The 18,567-nt window shown below is 49.1% G+C and overlaps 1 protein-coding gene across 1 annotated transcript; it reads right to left on the bottom strand.

Moving 5' to 3' along the window:
- Nucleotides 1-788: 788 nt before the first annotated feature.
- On the bottom strand, nucleotides 789-3,510 carry LOC136538639 (protein OSB1, mitochondrial-like). The gene is made up of 4 exons (XM_066530604.1): nucleotides 3,032-3,510; nucleotides 1,766-1,904; nucleotides 1,192-1,285; nucleotides 789-1,110 (listed from the first exon to the last, which is right to left on the bottom strand). The coding sequence occupies exons 1-4, from the start codon at nucleotides 3,400-3,402 to the stop codon at nucleotides 794-796; spliced, it is 921 nt and encodes a 306-aa protein (XP_066386701.1). The 5' UTR covers nucleotides 3,403-3,510; the 3' UTR covers nucleotides 789-793.
- Between the last annotated feature and the right edge of the window lie 15,057 nt (nucleotides 3,511-18,567).

Genomic DNA, 18,567 nt, shown 5'->3' with positions numbered 1-18,567 from the left:
GAACAGTTCCCAGGAGCTCAGAATAGGTCAGGGGTTCTGACTTAAGTTTCATCCTGAAATGCTAAAACCTGCTGATCACAGATCTCGCACAGGATGTTATCCCACCCAGGATGTCTTGTTTCCTGCACGACTGGATGAGCGTGTTTGGTTCAAGGAACCATATCATGCGGAATGAGTTGATCTCTCGTGGGTTCAGCTTGGCTAGGATCGGACACACGAAGAATATGGTCGTCCGCTGATTTCTGAGGAGCCGGATGATCACAGGAAATGGTTTCTGAGGAGCCGGATGGTCACAGGAAATGACTTGCGCATGGATTAGTCGGTGTCGGTGACGAATGGATCCGTTTGATGAGGCAGACCAAACGGCACGGCTAGCTTTGGTTTTTGGATCGGATCATTCCGGATCGTACGGCGACGCAAACCAAACACGCTAGTGCTGCAAAACACTCATGAGAGGAAAAATTGAAAGCAATTCTAAGAATACATACATGCCTTTTGTGAGTTGACAATATCGCTTACCAAACTCTGAGACATTTTAATTGATAGGGCCTCGCTAAAATGTCGATGTCCCCTCACATCTGCACCTTGCCATACGCATAAATAAAATTACAAAGTACACAATAACCTTGCAGTCCCAATAATTAGCAAAGTCAAAACATATTCACATCCTACCAAGCATACCATCTATACAATTGAGTAAGATCACTGGACAAAGAAAAAGCGCATCCCCACCCACCCACCCAAATGGCCAGGTGAATTCTTCATTCTCGGCAGACAATGTCATGTGTCCTATTCATGCTTCCGCACAATGCTGTACATCATCAGAGTAGTCAAAATCTTGGGCTTTCCAATTTTTACTTTTTAACAGTCGACTGTTACCCCTGTGACCATTCTCTGCTACTTCCAGGTCATGTAATTCAAGCTGCTTTCGTACCCAGGGAGGGTCGTCTGGACGAAGCCATATTTTCTCACGAGTGTCCTTGTGCTTCAAATCAGGGTAGGTGGGCCATGGTTTGGATTGTCGGTTGTCCCACCATTCATAAGGGTTGGCAAAGAAGACCTGCCACAAGCGAAGCCGGCCTGTACACTCATTCTCTTTTTGCATTTGAGCTGACAATGTAAACAAAGGGGGATAATAAGAGACGAATAGCTACAATTGCAAAATTGTACAAGTAAATGGGCAAAACTTACGGGTGACAGATGGCATTGATGGTGGACTTGTTGAGTCTGCGTCATTCTGAGGCTTATTTTGATCAAGAACATAATTCAGTTCACTGACATAAATCTGTAACATGATGGGTTCCCAATTAAAAATGTATGAAAGCGATAGTGCACTGAAAAAAATTAACAAAACTAATACTATCACAAAGCAAAATTGAATAAGTAAATATCGTGCACATATTTATGTTCACTAATATCCGATTGGAAAAAAACACACTGTCTACAACATTGCGGTATTAAGACATTGAATAGATGAATTTATATACCAAAGGTAGGAATTTATATGAACACAAGCCCACGTCTGATCAAAGGTTGCATCAGTACTAGATGTATATATGATCACATGTCCACATCTCACCATCAAAGGGTGCATCAGTTAGACGTATATTACAATTTACAAGACACAAGATCTACTGACACAACACATGGGTAGGTGGTACTACTACGGACTTACGGAGCCACTAATTGTACAGTTGCTTTTTAAGAGACAAGCATATATTCAGAATGGTAAAGAAAATAATAAACATAGTTACAGCTATCGGACCTTATAGAAAATATACCGTTCACCACTTGGACTGACTTTATGATAAGAGCCCAGACGACCAGATACATAAACAAGGTAATTGCGCTTCAGATGCTTTAGGCTAACATTTGCCAGCTCACCATTCAACTGCAGTGTCACTCTGTTCAAGTTTTTTATATCGGAAGCATAACGATAGAATCTCAGTTTCATTTAACCAAAACCACAATAAAGTTACTTGAACAAGAACATATAAATAAATCTATTGTTGGATAACCTTGCTTAAGTTCTTCATACTGTAAGCATAGTTATACAACCTAACTTTCATTCAGTCCAAATCATAATAACAGTTGAACAAGAACATATGTAGTTAGCTGGTTGTAGGAAAACCAAAAGGAAAAAACTATTGTTAAATCAGGCATACATTGTGGAGCAGCTCCTGATTTGTTCCTGGGTATCATGAAAATGAGTTTACTTATGCTATTTTCTGGAAAATAGTGCTTTCTTTGCTTGATGGATACATTCTCTATTTGGATGGTAGATTGGCTTTTCTTATTTCAGTGTATTCATTGTGATAGTCATATTAGCAACCCAACAAACTAAAACCATTTTTGTTCAGCAACATTCATAGCATTCCATTAAAGCCAAATTTTGAAATGAACAATCCAAGTTGATTCTTGCACACTAAGCATGAGAAGATTCAGCCTTAGTCAAACATAAGGCTTCCAAATTTGGATGCGTAACGATTTGGAAGTATGACTTTGACTTTGTTTGGTGCGAAATGCCCCAAGCTATTCATGATGCACCAAATTACTTTATACCAAGATGGCAGACCTTGAGCTAAATGTTTGCTCCACTGAAGCAGGGAAGATGGGTTATTACCAGGATGGAGTAAATGGCATAACAGAAAGTTCCTACTGATTTTGTTAGAACTGTGCTCAATTGTGTTATGCTCGTATGCCCTTTGTTTCTCATAGGGCTTAAAACACCAAGTTTTACACAAGATAAATATATGCATTAACTTATTTCTTCTACTCACTAGGACAAAAGGAAGGGATTAATATTTTAACTGAAGAATATTAAATCTACATAGTGGTTAAACCATACTTGCGCCGGAGCAAATAGGGGAACAACATATTGCGAAGCAAAATCCACATCATATGTACTACAGAAAAGAAGGACATGAGAATGCATCCAATTTCTAGGAGAAATTGAAAAAAAAACTCTGCAGCAAGCGAGAAAGGAAATAACACGAGCATTGGCTGGGGGGCCGGGAGCGAGGGACTCAACGTTAACTTGGACGAGCTCGAGGAGGGCGCGGGCGACGAGGAGGCAACGGAGAGGTTGGACGAGCTCGAGGAGGGCGCGGGCGACGAGGGGGTGACGCAGAGGAAGGTGTACGCCCTGGGGTCTTCATCGGAGCTACCGTCGAACGGCCTCACCGGTGCGTCGAGGCGACCGATGAGGCTGCACGAGTTCCAGGTGAGCCCCTTCTTCCTGACGGAAGAGGGGCGCCGCAGCATCGACATGCGGTACGCCACGCTCTCCGGCTCCCCCGAGCTACATCCACCACCTCCTCCGCCGTTGTGAAGCAGCCGACGGAACGCCGGTGGCGTCCGCAAACGCACGGCGGCCGCTCCGCCGACGAGGCGCCGCAGCATCCTACTATGTTTTTCTAGGGGCTCTCTGCCGGCTTGGTACAACGAGATGGACTTTTCTGTCAATCTCACCGGGCCCGGCTTTGGTTGTCGCGGATGGCGGTGTGGTGGTGGGTGTACGGGGGCGCGGCGGCGGGTGGACTGGGGCACGCCTTCTGTCGCGGATGGCGGCGTGATTGTGGGCGGACGGGGGCGCAGCGGCGGTGGTGGCGGACAGCAGGCCAGTAAGCACGGCTCGCGGACAGGGACTACGGAAACGACGGGGAGGGGCTTTGGCCTTGGCGTGCCCTTAAACCCAGCCGCTTTTTTTTAATCCGAAACAGTATTTTCTCTCACAAATTTCTCTAGATTCATCTAGATTTTTTCAGAATTTCTCCGAGCAAATGGGACCTTTGTTTTCAAAAAAAAAACCCACGGAGAGGATTGCTGTCTCATCTTATTATTATATATCTATCTAGTAGGAAATTTAGAAGATCTCTCAAAAACGTAGAAAAGAAAATGTAATAGAAGATTGTGCTCCTTATGTAAGCACACCTCGCCGAGCCCAAGTTGCTATGGTTTATCACGCATACTCTGAAAAAGAAAATATAATAGAAAAGTCGATGAAACTGATATATTTTTATATTTAAAGTTTTATTAGATATAGGATATCTAATGAAGTTAGTCTAAAAGGATAAGCAAATTACAAATTTGAGAGTATCAGGCACTAAGGATTAAGGAATCTAAATCTCTTATTTATAAAGTAAAACCCCAGTCGTGTAGAAAAATCATATCTTATCGCGTACCAGTGTTTGTCGTTCAAAAAATCATATCTTTCTCATATGATGTTAGATAAAAATACTTTGTATATGAATTGTAGTTCTCAAAAGAGATACACTAATTTGAGTTTTGTCATTTGAGGTCGTTATAAGATGCTCACAAAGATAATGTTAAGTTTCAGCAATATATTAATTGTGTACCAGATCTTGTCACCTTAAAAAAAATCATATCTTTGTTGTATGGTGTTAGGTAAAGACACTTTATATATATAAATTATAGATCTTGATAAATTCCTAGTTTGAGTTTTGTCATTTGAGATCGTGAAGAGGCTCTAAAGAATAATATAAAGTTTTAGCAACATATTAATCGTGTTTTATATCAAAATTAAAAAAAAAAATCTAAACAACTTTAAATAAAAACTACACTAGAAAGTTGTAGGTTTTATTGAACGCTACAACTTTCGTATATAAAGTATCTTTATCCGATACTATATAAGAAAGACTGACTTTTTCAGGCGACAAAGCCCTGGTGCGATTAATATACTGTTGAAACTTTATAATTATTTTTTTGAGCATCTTAACAATCTCAAATGATAAAATTCAAAACTAGAAATTAGTAGATCTAATTGACAACTACAATTCTTAAATACAAAGTATCTTTATCCGATACAACAAAGATATAATTTTTCTAAGGTGACAAGTCCTGGTACGCAATTAATATGCTACTGAAATCTTATATTATTTTTAGGGTCTTAACGATCTCAAATGAAAAAACTCAAAACTATATAGTTATAGATCTCATCAAGAGCTACATTTTTTTTCATATAAAAACTATCTTCATCCAAGTTCTTACAAAAATATATGATTTTTCTAAAGTGGAGTGTTGTCATTGACACGGGAACACCATCTGTTAGTTCCATACCACGTAGGATAGTGGGTCGGGTAAACACCCGTAAAGATCTGGATGAGACCCGTTACAGTTTTAGAGAGCCAAAATGTATCTTCGAACTTTAGGGATCTAGATGTATTTAGGGACCTAAATGACAGCTCCAGACAACTTTGAAGAGCGCTTGTAAATTTTACTCTTTTTAAGAATTATAAACATCATATGCATTCCAAGGTTTTCTTTTTGTGCACAAAAAAATACAGGTGTATTACGGTCTTGTTCGCGTGCCTTAAACCTGACTTGATCCGCTTTTTTTTTATCTGAAACATTATTTTTCTCTCATAAATTCCTCCAGCATTCCTCCAAACCATCCAAATTCCTCCAGAATTCCTCCAAACGAACAGGCTCTATATTTACGGGTGCATAAATATTCAAGTCAAAGCACCCAATTAGGTAAGTTCAAGTCTCGCATCATTTGCTTTTTCAAAAGTAAGTGTGGTAACGACAGGATCATCTCGATCAGTCGTCTCGAGTCCTTTGCCGTTGGCAAAAGGAAAACTAAAGCTGGCAATGATGATTTTGCATCAGTTATGGCACATACATATACGTCTACGATAGACTCTTTTCTTCTTTTTCCTCGCTTATTTATTAATAAAAACCATGCTTCGCAGGGTCGTGAAAAAAAGAAACTCTTTTCTTTTCTTTTTTTTTATTGTCTTGAAATTCGAAAAGGAAAAAAAATATTCGGAGCTGCATTTATATCTAAGCCACTGATGACAGGTAGGAGAGGTGGCCGTGGCCCGCGGGCCGTGGCATTTCAAAACTGATCCCTTCACGATCTGCGAGCTGCGCGGCAGTCTCAACTCTCAAGTCTCTCAACTGAAACTCAAAGAAATGGTGCCGACCACCGTTCTCTTTTACTAGCCACGGCTGCCCGCGTTTTGCTATGGATGATGTGCTTAGTATAAGAAAAATCTTAGAAAATATGGCTCATATGTCTAATATATTTTCTCATCGTGTTGCTACGAAATAATGGTCTTTTGGTACATTAAATGGAAAAATATGGGAATGAAATGTAACATGGTTTTTTTAATACAATGTTGTGAACGAACATAGAGCTTGGTTGTCATTACATGGTGCCTATTCTAGGCCAGCAAATCAATGACATGTTAGTGGAAAGAAGTATTTGATGGAATTGGGCTCAACCAACTAACACACTTAGATTCAAAGCACAACATTGGCTAGGATTATATTATAGGTGGAAAGAGTAAAAACTACAACACAAGTACATCTCCTAACACGAGGGTTTACAAAAAGAGTGAATTAGGATCTACTCCCCTTAGACGAAACTACACCACATTTCGTAAATCTGGAATTACACGAAAAATTACACGATATCGAACACTAAATTACACCGGGATTTAAAATTACATGGTTAAGAGCAACCTACTACAACCAAGGCTTACTCTAGTAGTCGGGATAGACGAGGGCAATGGAGAAACAACAAGATAATGATTATCCAAAACATGGCATATGACCAACAGATCCAGAAATAGGAGATTGAGAAGTCAAACATCGTGAATCCTAAGACCAAACTAACTAAGGGTAGACTTGAACTTCTTCGAAAACCAGATCCCTTCTTCTCAGATTACACCATCGCCTCTGTCAGACGAACCTAGTTCCACAACGACGAATGGATCTCGTAGCTCTGCTTCGAATTCGAGAGGGATGGGGATGAAGAAGAAGAGCAAGGACCAAGGGCATCTTATAGTGGCGAACGGAGATGGGGTGCAGTGCACCAGAAGTGGAGATGGCATGGATGGGATACACTGCTGTTGATGACCTAATACTGGGATACCCAACGAGGTGGAACTAATTGTCGAGGACATAATACCGGGGTACCCTAGGAGGTGGAACTAATAACCATCGAACGTTAAAAACTCCTGGACAGATAAGGGCGCCACTGCGTTTCTTGCCCGAATGACGGGAGTTTGGTTCCACCTAGCCCGACGCCCATGGGCCAGCTCCGCCTCGCCCGAGGGCTAAGGGCTAGAATTCGCCTCGCCCGACGCCCGTGGGCTAGCTCCGCCTCGCCCGAGGGCTAAGGGCTAGACTCCGCCTCGCCCGACGCCCGTGGGCCAGCTCCGCCTCGCCCGAGGGCTAAGGGCTAGACTCCGCCTCGCCCGACCCCCGAGGGCTGGGCTCGGTCTCGCCTGACGGATAAAAGCTAGGCTCCATCTCGCCCAACGTCCGAGGACGGACCTCGCCTCGCCTGATGTCCGAAGACTGGTTCCATCTCGCCTGACAAACCTCTCCCCGCTCCCTCATGATGATAGGTACAGGGTAAGACAAGACGTTCGGGTCAATCGCGGCACCGAGGACCATACCCTGCGCTCCGGCAGGAAAAGTATTGCCAGGGAACGACGAGATAGGTGCTTTAGACCCTTCCAGGCGTGGCAGAGCCTGAATAGTGTTGCGGGCGTGTGCTCTTTGCCCTACAGAGTTGTAGGCGCCGCCTTCAGCCCTCAGACACGGAACCCGACGTAGACATACGACAACCACTATGGTCTAGGAAAGGACTCGCACCCTCCACAATGACGGATGTGCCATCGCCACGCTGTGGTCCTAAGGGAGCAGCGCCCGCCCCACGGCCCCTCGGGCCCACTAGATTGGAGCACTTGCTTCGGCCTCCGGACGTCCTCTCCGATTGAAAGGCCTTGCCCACAGCGCTACTTCAGACTCCGACCCCGCGTCCCTCCGATGGGGATTCATAGGAACCAGAAGGCGTGCGGAGCAAGGCTGGGCAAGGCTCATAAGTCAAAACCACTATACCAAAGTCCATATCCTGCACGGAGCAGTACTCTATAGCCATCCTGACATTCTACAGTGGCATTGACAGTATTGTAGGCGCTTACCATTATCTGGTATCCACGGGAATGGGCAACAAGGCTTGATAGATGTGAACAACAAGGCTCAGTAGCATACGCACCCTTTCCCTCTCATTTGTAAAGCCGTTCCCTTCATCTATAAAAGGGGATGTGCTTCCTCCAATAAAGGGACCGACTTTTGACGGACAACACAACACACATCACACACAGCCAAGCTGCTACCAGGCTCTTGGCATCCTTTCGACCTTTCCATCAGAGACTTGGGACCAGTCCCTCTCTTGACCGTTTGTACCCCCTACTACGAACCATTTTTGGTGCTAATAACACGAGCAGCAACAGACTGGACGTAGGGACATTCAGCCCAAACTAGTATAAATCTTGTGTCCTTTAGCGCACCATCCGGGCCTAACGCGCATCAATATAAATTTACTTGCCGGTGCTTGTTCGAAACACCGACAGTTGGCGCGCCAGGTAGGGGACTTTGCACGTTCCAAATCAGGCCTCGGATGGCCAACCACGCAATCAGCTGGGTCCCAGGTGTGCACGTGCATTTCAGTGACCTGGATTTCATCGTCACACTGGGAGGAGAGCTGGCGCTGACCCACGCGTCCGTCCAGTCTCTCCCCTCCATCAACTTCAGCTATCGGAGGCTTAAGGGCTAGCCCAGCGTCTCCCTTGGACCCCAGTCATCTAGGGAGACCCCGCGCTGCATCACCCTCTCTCCGAAACGCCACGTGCGGAGCGCCCCGATAGTGTTTCCATTCGGTCTCTGCAGCACTACGGCGACCGCTGGCCACCTTCTGGCACTACGCATGGTATAGCCGCCCACGGACAGCGAGTTTGTGGGGGCAATTGAACATGATACGGAGACTCTCCACAAGCTCCTCATGGAGGAGCCAGGATCATCCTCCAGCTCTGACTCCAGCAGGGGCAGCCATCACCCTTCCTGGGAATGCTTCATGGCGCAAACCCTCGAGGGGTGCGTCGAAAGCATCTCTAGGGAGGAGGCTACCCCAACAAGCAACCCTGATGGCAAGTCCGGAGGGGAGGCAACAGCCCCATCTTGCTTAAGGATGGAGCAGCTGAGAGCCCGGAAGCTGGAGATCGATGAGGCCGGACAAGGGCTCGTGCGGGAGTATGCGGACATCAATCGCGAGATCGAACACCACGAAAACGGTGGGCGCACGCATGCCATGGCCCACAATGTACACCAGAGGATCCTCACCAATGATGGGACCCTCCCTCACTTCGCTCGGGTGAGCCAAAACATCACCGCTGCGATGGCCTTACTGCACGGCCTTCCAGAGGCCACGACATCTGAGGATCACCGAGCCCACCGAGAAATTCGTACGTTGCTTGAGTGTACGGCGACGTAGCAGGCGGAAAGCTCGTTGTCTTGGTGACGCGAGCCCGATGCCAGCCAGCGCACGCCCTTGGTGCGCCCCACCAAGGACGCGTCCATTCACCAGACACCGCCAGGCGGTAGACAACACACCGCTGTCCTGGTACATCAACGTCTCGGCCACAACCACAACGTGCGCAGCACCATCGATGCCCACAGGCACACCCATGGAGATGCAAGGGAAGGAGCCCACCGCGACTATCATCCTAGACACGGTGGATGCTACGACATCGGCGAGGACCGGAGCCTGAGCCCCGGCCTGCCAGGCCTTCGGCCGACACATCCTCAACACTGCTTTCCCACCAAGGTACCGACCACCTACCAATATCCCTAAATATTCTAGGGAAACAAACCCCGGGCTTTGGCTCAAAGACTATCGGCTTGCCTATCAAGCCGGTGGTGCGAGTGATGATGATTTCATTATTCGCAATCTCCCGCTATTCTTGGCCGATTTGGCATGAGCGTGGTTGGAGCACCTACCGTCCAACGCCATTCAAAGTTGGGTAGATCTGAGGGAGATCTTTGTGGGGAACTTTCAGGGCACGTACAAACACCATGGAAACCCATGGGACCTCAAGAACTACTGCTAGAAGGCCGATGAGACCCTCCGTGGGTACATTCGGCGCTTCTCCCGGTAGTGCAACGAGCTCCCTAATGTCGCCGATGCCGACGTGATAGGAGCCTTCCTATCCAGGACAACCTACGAGTCTTTGGTTCACAAGCTAGGGTGTAGGGGCCCGTGGACCACCAAGGAACTCCTAGACATCGCCACCAGCCATGCCTCAGGAGAGGAGGCGGTTGGAGCCATCTTCGACCGTTTCGACAGCAAGGCGAGGCGGGATGAGGGCGTCGAAGAAGGCACCTCCAACCGTCCCGCCAAAAGAAAGAATAAGAAGCAACGGTGCGACAACTCGCTCATGGCCGCTGCCGACCGCAAGGGTGGCTAGAAGCCCGCGGAGGGCACTCTGAACCACTTTGAGAAAATGCTCGAGGGGCCATGCCCAAACCATGCTTTCCTAGCCAAGCATCTGTACAAGGATTGTGGCCTCATGCAAAAATTCTTGTCCAGAAGCTCCAACAAAGGGGAATAGGGGAAGGATCCGCCCCCTGCTACGGACGACGCCGAGGAGAAGGACGACGCCTTCCCGACTCCGAACGACGCCCTCATGATCTTCAGAGGATCAACGGCTTATGACTCCAAACAACGCCAGAAGATCACACGCCGCGAGGTCTATACGACCGGACTGGCCATGCCTACTTTCCTTTGGTGGTCAGAATCCTCCATAACCTTCGATAGGACTGACCATCCGGATGCCATCCCACACCTGGGAAAGTACCCGCTTGTTGTCGACCCGATCATCAACCCAAAGCGACTCACAAAAGTGCTGATGGATGGAGGCAGCGGCCTCAACATCAAGTACGCCAAGACGCTCAATGAGATGGGCGTCGACCGAACGAACCTCCACCCCATCCGATCGCCTTTCCATGGCGTCATGCCTGGTAAGCAGGCCATGCCACTAGGGCAGATTGATCTACCCATCACTTTTGGGGATTAGTCCAATTATAGGACTGAGACCCTAACCTTCGACGTAGTGGGGTTCCTAGGAACTTTCTACGCCATCCTAGGATGACCGTGTTACGCGAAGTTCATGGCTGTCCCCAACTATACATACCTTAAGCTGAAGATGCTGGGTTCCCACAGGGTCATCACCGTCGACACCTCCTTCCAGCATGCTTATGAGTGCGAAGTCGAATGCTGCGGCCACGCCGCCACAGTTGTCACCTCCAAGGAACTCACCACCCTTAGGGAGGAGGTTGCTGAAAAAACGCCCGACGCCAAGAAATCAATCGGGTCGTTTGAATCAGTGGAAGGGTCCAAGGAGGTCCTCGTGGACCCCAGTAGCTCTGAGGGCAAAAAGGTCCACATTGGTACCGTGCTCTCCTCCGAATAGGAAGGCGCGCTCGTGACTTCCTTCGCGATAACAAAGACATCTTTGCCTGGCATCCTGAGGGAGGTCACCGAGCATACCTTGAAAATCCACCCAGGTTCTAAGCCGGTGAAGCAACGCCTGCGCCGCTTCGATGAGGAAAAGCGTAGGGCCATCGGTGAAGAGATAGCAAAACTGTTGGCCGCTAGGTTCATCAGGGAAGTACACCACCCGGAGTGGTTAGCAAATCCCGTTCTTATGCGAAAGAAGAGCAGGAAATGGAGGATGTGTGTCGACTACACAAGCCTCAACAAGGCATGTCCAAAGGACCCGTTTCCTTTGCCACGCATAGACCAAATAGTCGATTCTACCTCAGGGTGCGAAACCCTTTGCTTCCTTGACGCATACTCTGGCTACCGCCAGATCACGATGAAAGAGTCCGACCAGCTCACGACGTCTTTTATCACTCCCTTCGGATCGTTCTGCTACATTTCAATGCAGTTCGGTCTAAAGAATGCTAGGGCAACTTACCAGCGCTGTATGCTCAACTACTTCGGGGACCTCGTCGGGTGGACCGTTGAGGCCTACGCCGACGACATCGTAGTTAAGTCCAAACGGGCTGACCACCTTATCGCTGACCTTGAACAAACCTTTGCGAAACTTCGGGCAAATGGCATCAAACTCAATCTCGAAAAGTGTGTTTTCGGGGTCCCAAGGGGCATGCTGCTCGGCTTCATTGTCTCCGAGCGTGGCATTGAAGCCAACCCGGAGAAAATCTCAGCCATCACAAGGATGGGCCCGATCCAGAACATAAAGGGGGTTCAACGGATCGTAGGATGCCTCACCGCCCTTAGCCGATTCATTTCACGCCTCGGCAAACGAGGACTCCCCCTTTATCAAATTCTGAAGAAAGCCAACCGCTTCGAGTGGACCATCGAGGCCCAGGAGGCGCTTGACATGGTCAAGCTACTTCTAACAAAACTCCCAGTCCTAGTTCCTCCAAGCAACAGAGAATCTATCCTGTTGTACATAGCGGCCACCACGCAAGTGGTCAGCGCCGCCTTAGTAGTAGAGCGGGAAGAAGAGGGGCATGCCTTCAAGGTGCAGCGCCCTGTATATTTCATCAGCAAGGTATTATCCGACTCCAAAACCTGCTACTCCCAAATCTAGAAACTCCTCTACACCGTCCTCATCACCAAAAGGAAGCTACGCCACTACTTGGAGTCACACCCTGTGACAGTCGTGACGTCGTTCCCCCTCGGTGAGGTCATCCATAGCCAGGACACCATAGGAAGAACCGCAAAGTGGGCACTCGAGCTGATGGATCAAGGCATTACTTATGCCCCCTGAATGGCGATCAAATCCCAGGTGCTGGCCGACTTCATCGCGGAGTGGACCGAGGTCCAGATGCCACCAGCAGTCATTGATCAAGAGTACTGGATGATGTACTTTGACGAATCACTGATGAAAAAGGGCGCCGACACGGGACTAGTCTTCGTATCACCCCTTGGGGTCCGCATGAGGTACATGGTTTGGCTCCATTTCCCCTCATCAAACAATATCGCTGAGTACGAAGTGCTCATCAATGGCCTATGAATCGCCATCGAGCTGGGCATTCGACGCCTCGACATCAGGGGCGACTCCTAGCTGGTCATCAACTAGGTCATGAAGTAGTCAAGCTACCACGATGCCAAGATGGCGGTGTACTGCCAAGAAGTCCAATGGCTGGAGGACAGATTCAACAGCCTCGAACTCAATCACATCCCAAGGCGCCTCAATGAAGTAGCCGATGCGCTTGTGAAAGCAGCATCCAGCCAAGAGCCAGTGCCGATGGGTGTCTTTGCTAGTGATCAACACAAGCCCTCGGTGTGCTATGAGGGGTCGGAACGGGCCGACAATGGCCCATCTGATCCAGCCCTAGGGGCCGATCCACCGACTGCTCCGCCCGACCCTAAGGTTATGGAGCTTGAAGAAGATCCAGCAGTAGAGCCCGACCCTCTCAACGACTGGAGAACACTTTACCTCAACTACCTCCTCTGCGACACACTATCGGTGGACAAGATGGAAGCTCAACGGCTCGCACGTCGCGCCAAGTCCTTCGTTCTTATAGAAAGCGAACTCTACAAACGGAGCCACACCGGGATCCTACAGCTCTGCATCCCCAGCGAACAGGGAAGACTTCTACTGAGCGACATCCATGGCGGGGTCTGCGGTCACCATGCCGTGCGGAGGACCTTGGTTGGAAACGCATTCCGATAGGGCTTCTACTGGCCCACCGCAGTAGCCGACACCGAGCAAATTATACACACCTACGAAGGGTGTCAGTACTATGCTCGGCAGATTCACCTCCCAGCCTAGGTGCTCCAGATGATCCCCATCACGTGGCCCTTCATGGCCTGGGGGCTCGACCTGGTTGGGCCACTCAAAAAGGCGCCCGCGGGCTTCACCCACCTACTTGTCACCATAGACAAGTTTATGAAATGGATCAAAGCCTAACCGATCTCCACGATCAAATCCAAGCAAGCTGTGCTGTTCTTCCTTGACATCATCCATCGCTTTGGAGTACCAAACTCCATCATCACAGACAACGACACGTAGTTCACCGGCAGGAAATTCATTCGATTCTACGATGAACAACACATCCGGATCGATTGGGCAGCCATCGCGCACCCTTGGACAAACGGGCAGGTCGAGCGCGCGAACAACATGCTCCTGCAAGGCCTTATACCTAGGATCTTCAACCAGTTGAACAAGTTCGGCGTGCGCTGGCTCGCCGAGCTCCCGGCGGTGCTTTGGAGCCAAAGGACAACCCCTAGCCGGGCCACTGGCTACACACCTTTCTTCATGGTCTATGGTTCCAAGGCCGTTCTCCCAACGAACCTTGACTATGGGGCACTAAGAATCAGAGCATACAACTAATAGGGGGCCAAGGCATCCCACCAAGACGCCATGGACCAGCTAGATGAAGCCCACGACATTGCCCTCCTCCATTCGGCCAAGTACCAACAGGCGTTGCGATGGTACCACAGCAGACGGGTGTGGGACTGAGCCTTCAACGTCGGGGACCTTGTCCTCTGCCTCGTGCAGAGCAACAAGGACCGCCACAAGCTCTCCCTGCCCTAGGAGGGGCCGTACGTCATCACGGAAGTACTCCGCCCAGGCGCCTACAAGTTGAAAACCGTCAACGGTGAGATCTTCACCAACACCTGGAACATTGAGCAGCTACATCATTTTTACCCTTAAATAAACACATGTTTTTTCTTATCAGTTTTTGTCTTTACAAATCCTCGATCTTTAGTGACATCCGACCCCTGCAAATCATGAGGGGCCAGACCTCACTCGGGGGCTGATACAAATAATACAACTCCTACATAGCTTTGCCACAAATACTCCTACATAGCTTTGCCACAAATAATCCCGCAGTAGCCGTTGATGTTAAGGGCGCCGTCGAAGTACATCACCTAGTGTTCGGGGCAAGCAGCGGCGATGGGCTCTTAGATCTCGGTCCATTTAGCGACAAAGTCAGTGAGCGCCTATGACTTAATGGTAGGTCTGCTTCTAAATTCAATGGAATAGGTACCGAGCTCAATAGCCCATTTAATGATATGGCCATTGGCTTCTTTGTTGCAAAGAATGTCCCCCCAATGGGAACTCAGTGACCACGATAATCTTGTAGTATTCGAAGTAATGTCAGAGCTTGCGCGACGTAATCAGAATTGCATATAACAGCTTTTGTACCTGAGGATAAAGAGTTTTTGGCTCATTAAGTACTTCACTGATAAAGTAGACCGGACGTTGCACCTTGTAAGCGTGCCCGGCTTCCTCGCGTTCGACGACAATAGTTGTGCTCACGACGCGAGAAGTGGCGGCGATGTATATTAGCAGAGTCTCATCTAGCCATGGCGCTGTTATAATCGGTGGCTTTGTTAAGAACAACTTGAGCTGCTCGAAAGCTGAGTCTGCCTCCTTCGACCAGGAAAAGTGCTCGGAGGCCTTGAGGAGCTTAAAGAAAGGTAGTCCTTTTTCGCCGAGGCATGATATGAAGTGGCTTAAAGCAGCCATGCAACCTATAAGCTTTTGTATATCCTTAACACATGTTGGCTGTTTCATATTGGTGATGTCGGAGACCTTGTCAGGATTAGGCTCGATGCCTCAAGCACTGATGATGTAGCCCAGCAGTATACTAGATGGAACTCTAAAGATGCACTTTGAAGGGTTCAGCTTCCATCGGTACTTGTTCAGATTGGCGAAGGTTTCTTTGAGGTCGGCGATAAGGTTGTCGGCTGTCTTGGTTTTGACGACCACGTCATCGATGTATGCTTCAACGTTGCGGCCGATTTGCTGGTCGAGGCACATCTGAATGGCCCTTTGATAGGTAGCCCCAGCGTTCTTGAGTCGGAAGGACATAGTTTTGTAGTAGTATGCTCCGAAAGGTGTAATGAACGACGTCTTTATCTGGTCTTCTTCCTTGAGGGAGATCTGATGATAACCGGAGTAATAGTTAAGGAAAGAGAGTAGTTTGTAGTCGGTGGTAGAGTCTACAACCTCGTCTATCTGAGGCAAGCCGAAGGGGTCTTTAGGGCAGTGTTTGTTAAGATCAGTATAATCAACGCACATTCTCCATTCTTTATTCTTTTTTGAACGAGAATAGGGTTTGCTAACCAATCTGGATGATACACTTCTTTTATAAACCCGACAGCTAAAAGCCATTTTATTTCTACCCTAATAGCCTCCTTCTTGTCTGGCGCGAATCGACGAAGTTTCTGCTTGATCGGTTTGGCGGTCGGCGAGACATTCAAGGAGTGCTCGATCTTCTCCCGTGGTACCCCCGGCATGTCTGTAGGTTTCCAAGCAAACACATCGGCGTTGGCACGTAGGAAGGAGATGAGCACGCTTTCCTATTTGGGGTCAAGGTGAGCCCCAATCTTCACGGTCTTGGAAGTGTCATCGAGGCCAAGGCTGACCTCCTTGATTTCCTTGGACTTGGCAGAGGCACGGGGAAGCTCTAGGTCTGGAATCTCCATGTCATCGGTGGGTACTACCTTGGCTTCGGCGACCACGCTAGCCATCTAGATGGAGAGGTCGGTGGCTTCGGCGAGGGTGAGACTCTCTGTCTCACGGGCGTAGGCGACAGAAAGGTTGGCCCGCAGAGCCAGGACTCCTACAGGCGAAGGCATCTTCAACACCAGATACACATAGTGCAGTACGGTCATGAATTTGGCTAGAGCTGGCTGGCCAAGTATGGCATGGTAGGCGATGTCGAAGTCGGCGACGTAGAAGTTGATATGCTCGATGTGGTAGTTGCTTGCCATGCCGAACTGTACTGGCAGGGTGATCTCTCCAAGTGGCCTGGATGCCCTTCCAGGTACCACACCCTAGAAGGAGGAGTCCGAGGGTGTGAGATCTGATATCGCGAGGCCCAACTCCCTTAGGGCTCCGGTGAAGAGTAGGTTCAAAGCACTGCCACCATCAACAAGGACTTTTCTAAGTAGCACCTTCTGGACGGTTGTGTCGAGGACGAGGGGGAAATGCCCTGTATATGGTATGTCTACCCACTGGTCGGCCCTACTGAAGGTGATGGGGATCTCGGACCATAGGCGATAGCTAGGGTCGGCGGTAGTTTCTTCTGAAGCGATGACGAGCACTCATCGAGTGGCAAGCTTCTGTTCCCTTCGACTCTCAGTGGAGGCGAGGCCCCCGAAGATGGTGGCGACCACCTTATCATGGTCCTAAAAGGCATTGTTGTTGTTCCCAGGCAATCGACGACCTCCTGTTCCATTGTTGGCGTTGTCGTCGAGCCTCTTGTCCTGGAACTCCCTGGCTAGACCAATGTAGTCCTTCATCTTGTGTTTGGCGTTCTTGTGAAGAGGGCATGGGCCGTCGAGTATCTTTTGATACTGCTCATCATAGTTACGCTTGGCGCGAGGTTGACTAGCGGTGGTGAAGATGTGTTCTGGCCGGCGGCGACAACTTTGGCCAGGCCTGTGTCCTCCTGTTCGATCATGACCACTATCGCGATGATAGCTATGGTCGTCGGGGTGGCGGTCATTGTGATGTCGGTCGTCGGGGCGATCATCGTATCGGTGGGGTGGTCGCTGAGTGCCTGCATCCTCATTGAAGCATACCTTGGCTTCCTCTACATCGGCATACTGGTTGGCGATAGTTATCATTTCATCGATACCGGTTGGCGGCTTATGGTTGAATTTGGAGTGAAGCTCACGATGGTGGACTCCTCGGATAAAGGCGGTGATGACTTCAGCTTCCGTGATGTTGGGGATAGAGTTCCTCATCTCAGAGTAACGCCAGATGTAGCTGCGAAGGAGCTCGGATGGCTTCTGGTTGATGCGGCTGAGATCATGCTTCGTGCCAGGTCGAGTACACGTGGCCATATAGTTGTTGGTGAAGACTTTCTTCAACTCTTCCCACGAGCCGATGGAGTCTGGCGCAAGGCTAGTGAACTAGCTCATGGCGGGTGGCGTGAGCATGATGGGGAGATAATTTTCCATAATGCTAGTGTCTGCTCCCGCGGCACGAACGGCAGTGGCATAAGCCTGCAGCCACTGAGTTGGGTTCATTCTTCCTTCATAGGGCTCGACCCCGGTGATCTTAGAACCACAGGGCCATCGAAGCATTTGGAGTGCCCTTGTGAAAGCTGGAGGACCCTCTGGATTATCGACACTGTAATCTGCGGCGTTGTGGTCGGGGATAGGCTCAAGGGCTGATCTGGGTTGCCGTACTCCCTTTCGTAATCCGGGCGGCGACGTACTTCATCTTCGTGGCGACCAAAGCGACGGTGCTCGATACGTCGCCGTGCATCCCGGAGGTTGCTAAGATGTATTCTAGCATCCTGTTCGACCTCCTGGTCATGTTGGTGATGGTGTTTGGCATGATGCCCCCGGGTCCCCCTTGGAGAGGTAATGATTGGTCGATGAAACGGCTTTGACTTGGGCAGCGATTGGACCTCGGTGTAGCTGATCGGTGAATCATGCTCGTAGAGCACGTAGGTCTCTGATCCTCGTGGATCTCATTGACCTAACAGTGAGCCACTTTAAGCATGGCGGCGATCTTGGTGAGCTCGGGCGTTTGAGGGAAACGAGCGAGCTCGTTGGCGGCTACTGCCAAATTGGCGCTTGGAGTCTTGAAGACGTCGTGGCCATCGACGCGGAGAAATTCTTCGTCGAGGTCACGGTAGAGCGGGAGCGGTCTTTCTTGAGAGTCAAGCCGATTATTCCGAGCAGCCTCAGCCCTTGCGATGGCTGCCTCGTTTTCTCGCCGCTATGCGCGGTTGATGTTTCGGTTCTCCCGA

The sequence above is a fragment of the Miscanthus floridulus genome, chromosome 2 (genome assembly GCF_019320115.1).
Source record: "Miscanthus floridulus cultivar M001 chromosome 2, ASM1932011v1, whole genome shotgun sequence".
Classification (NCBI taxonomy): domain Eukaryota; kingdom Viridiplantae; phylum Streptophyta; class Magnoliopsida; order Poales; family Poaceae; genus Miscanthus; species Miscanthus floridulus.
The sequence above is the reverse complement of the archived record's forward strand: the minus strand, read 5'-3'. Positions and strand labels throughout refer to the sequence as shown.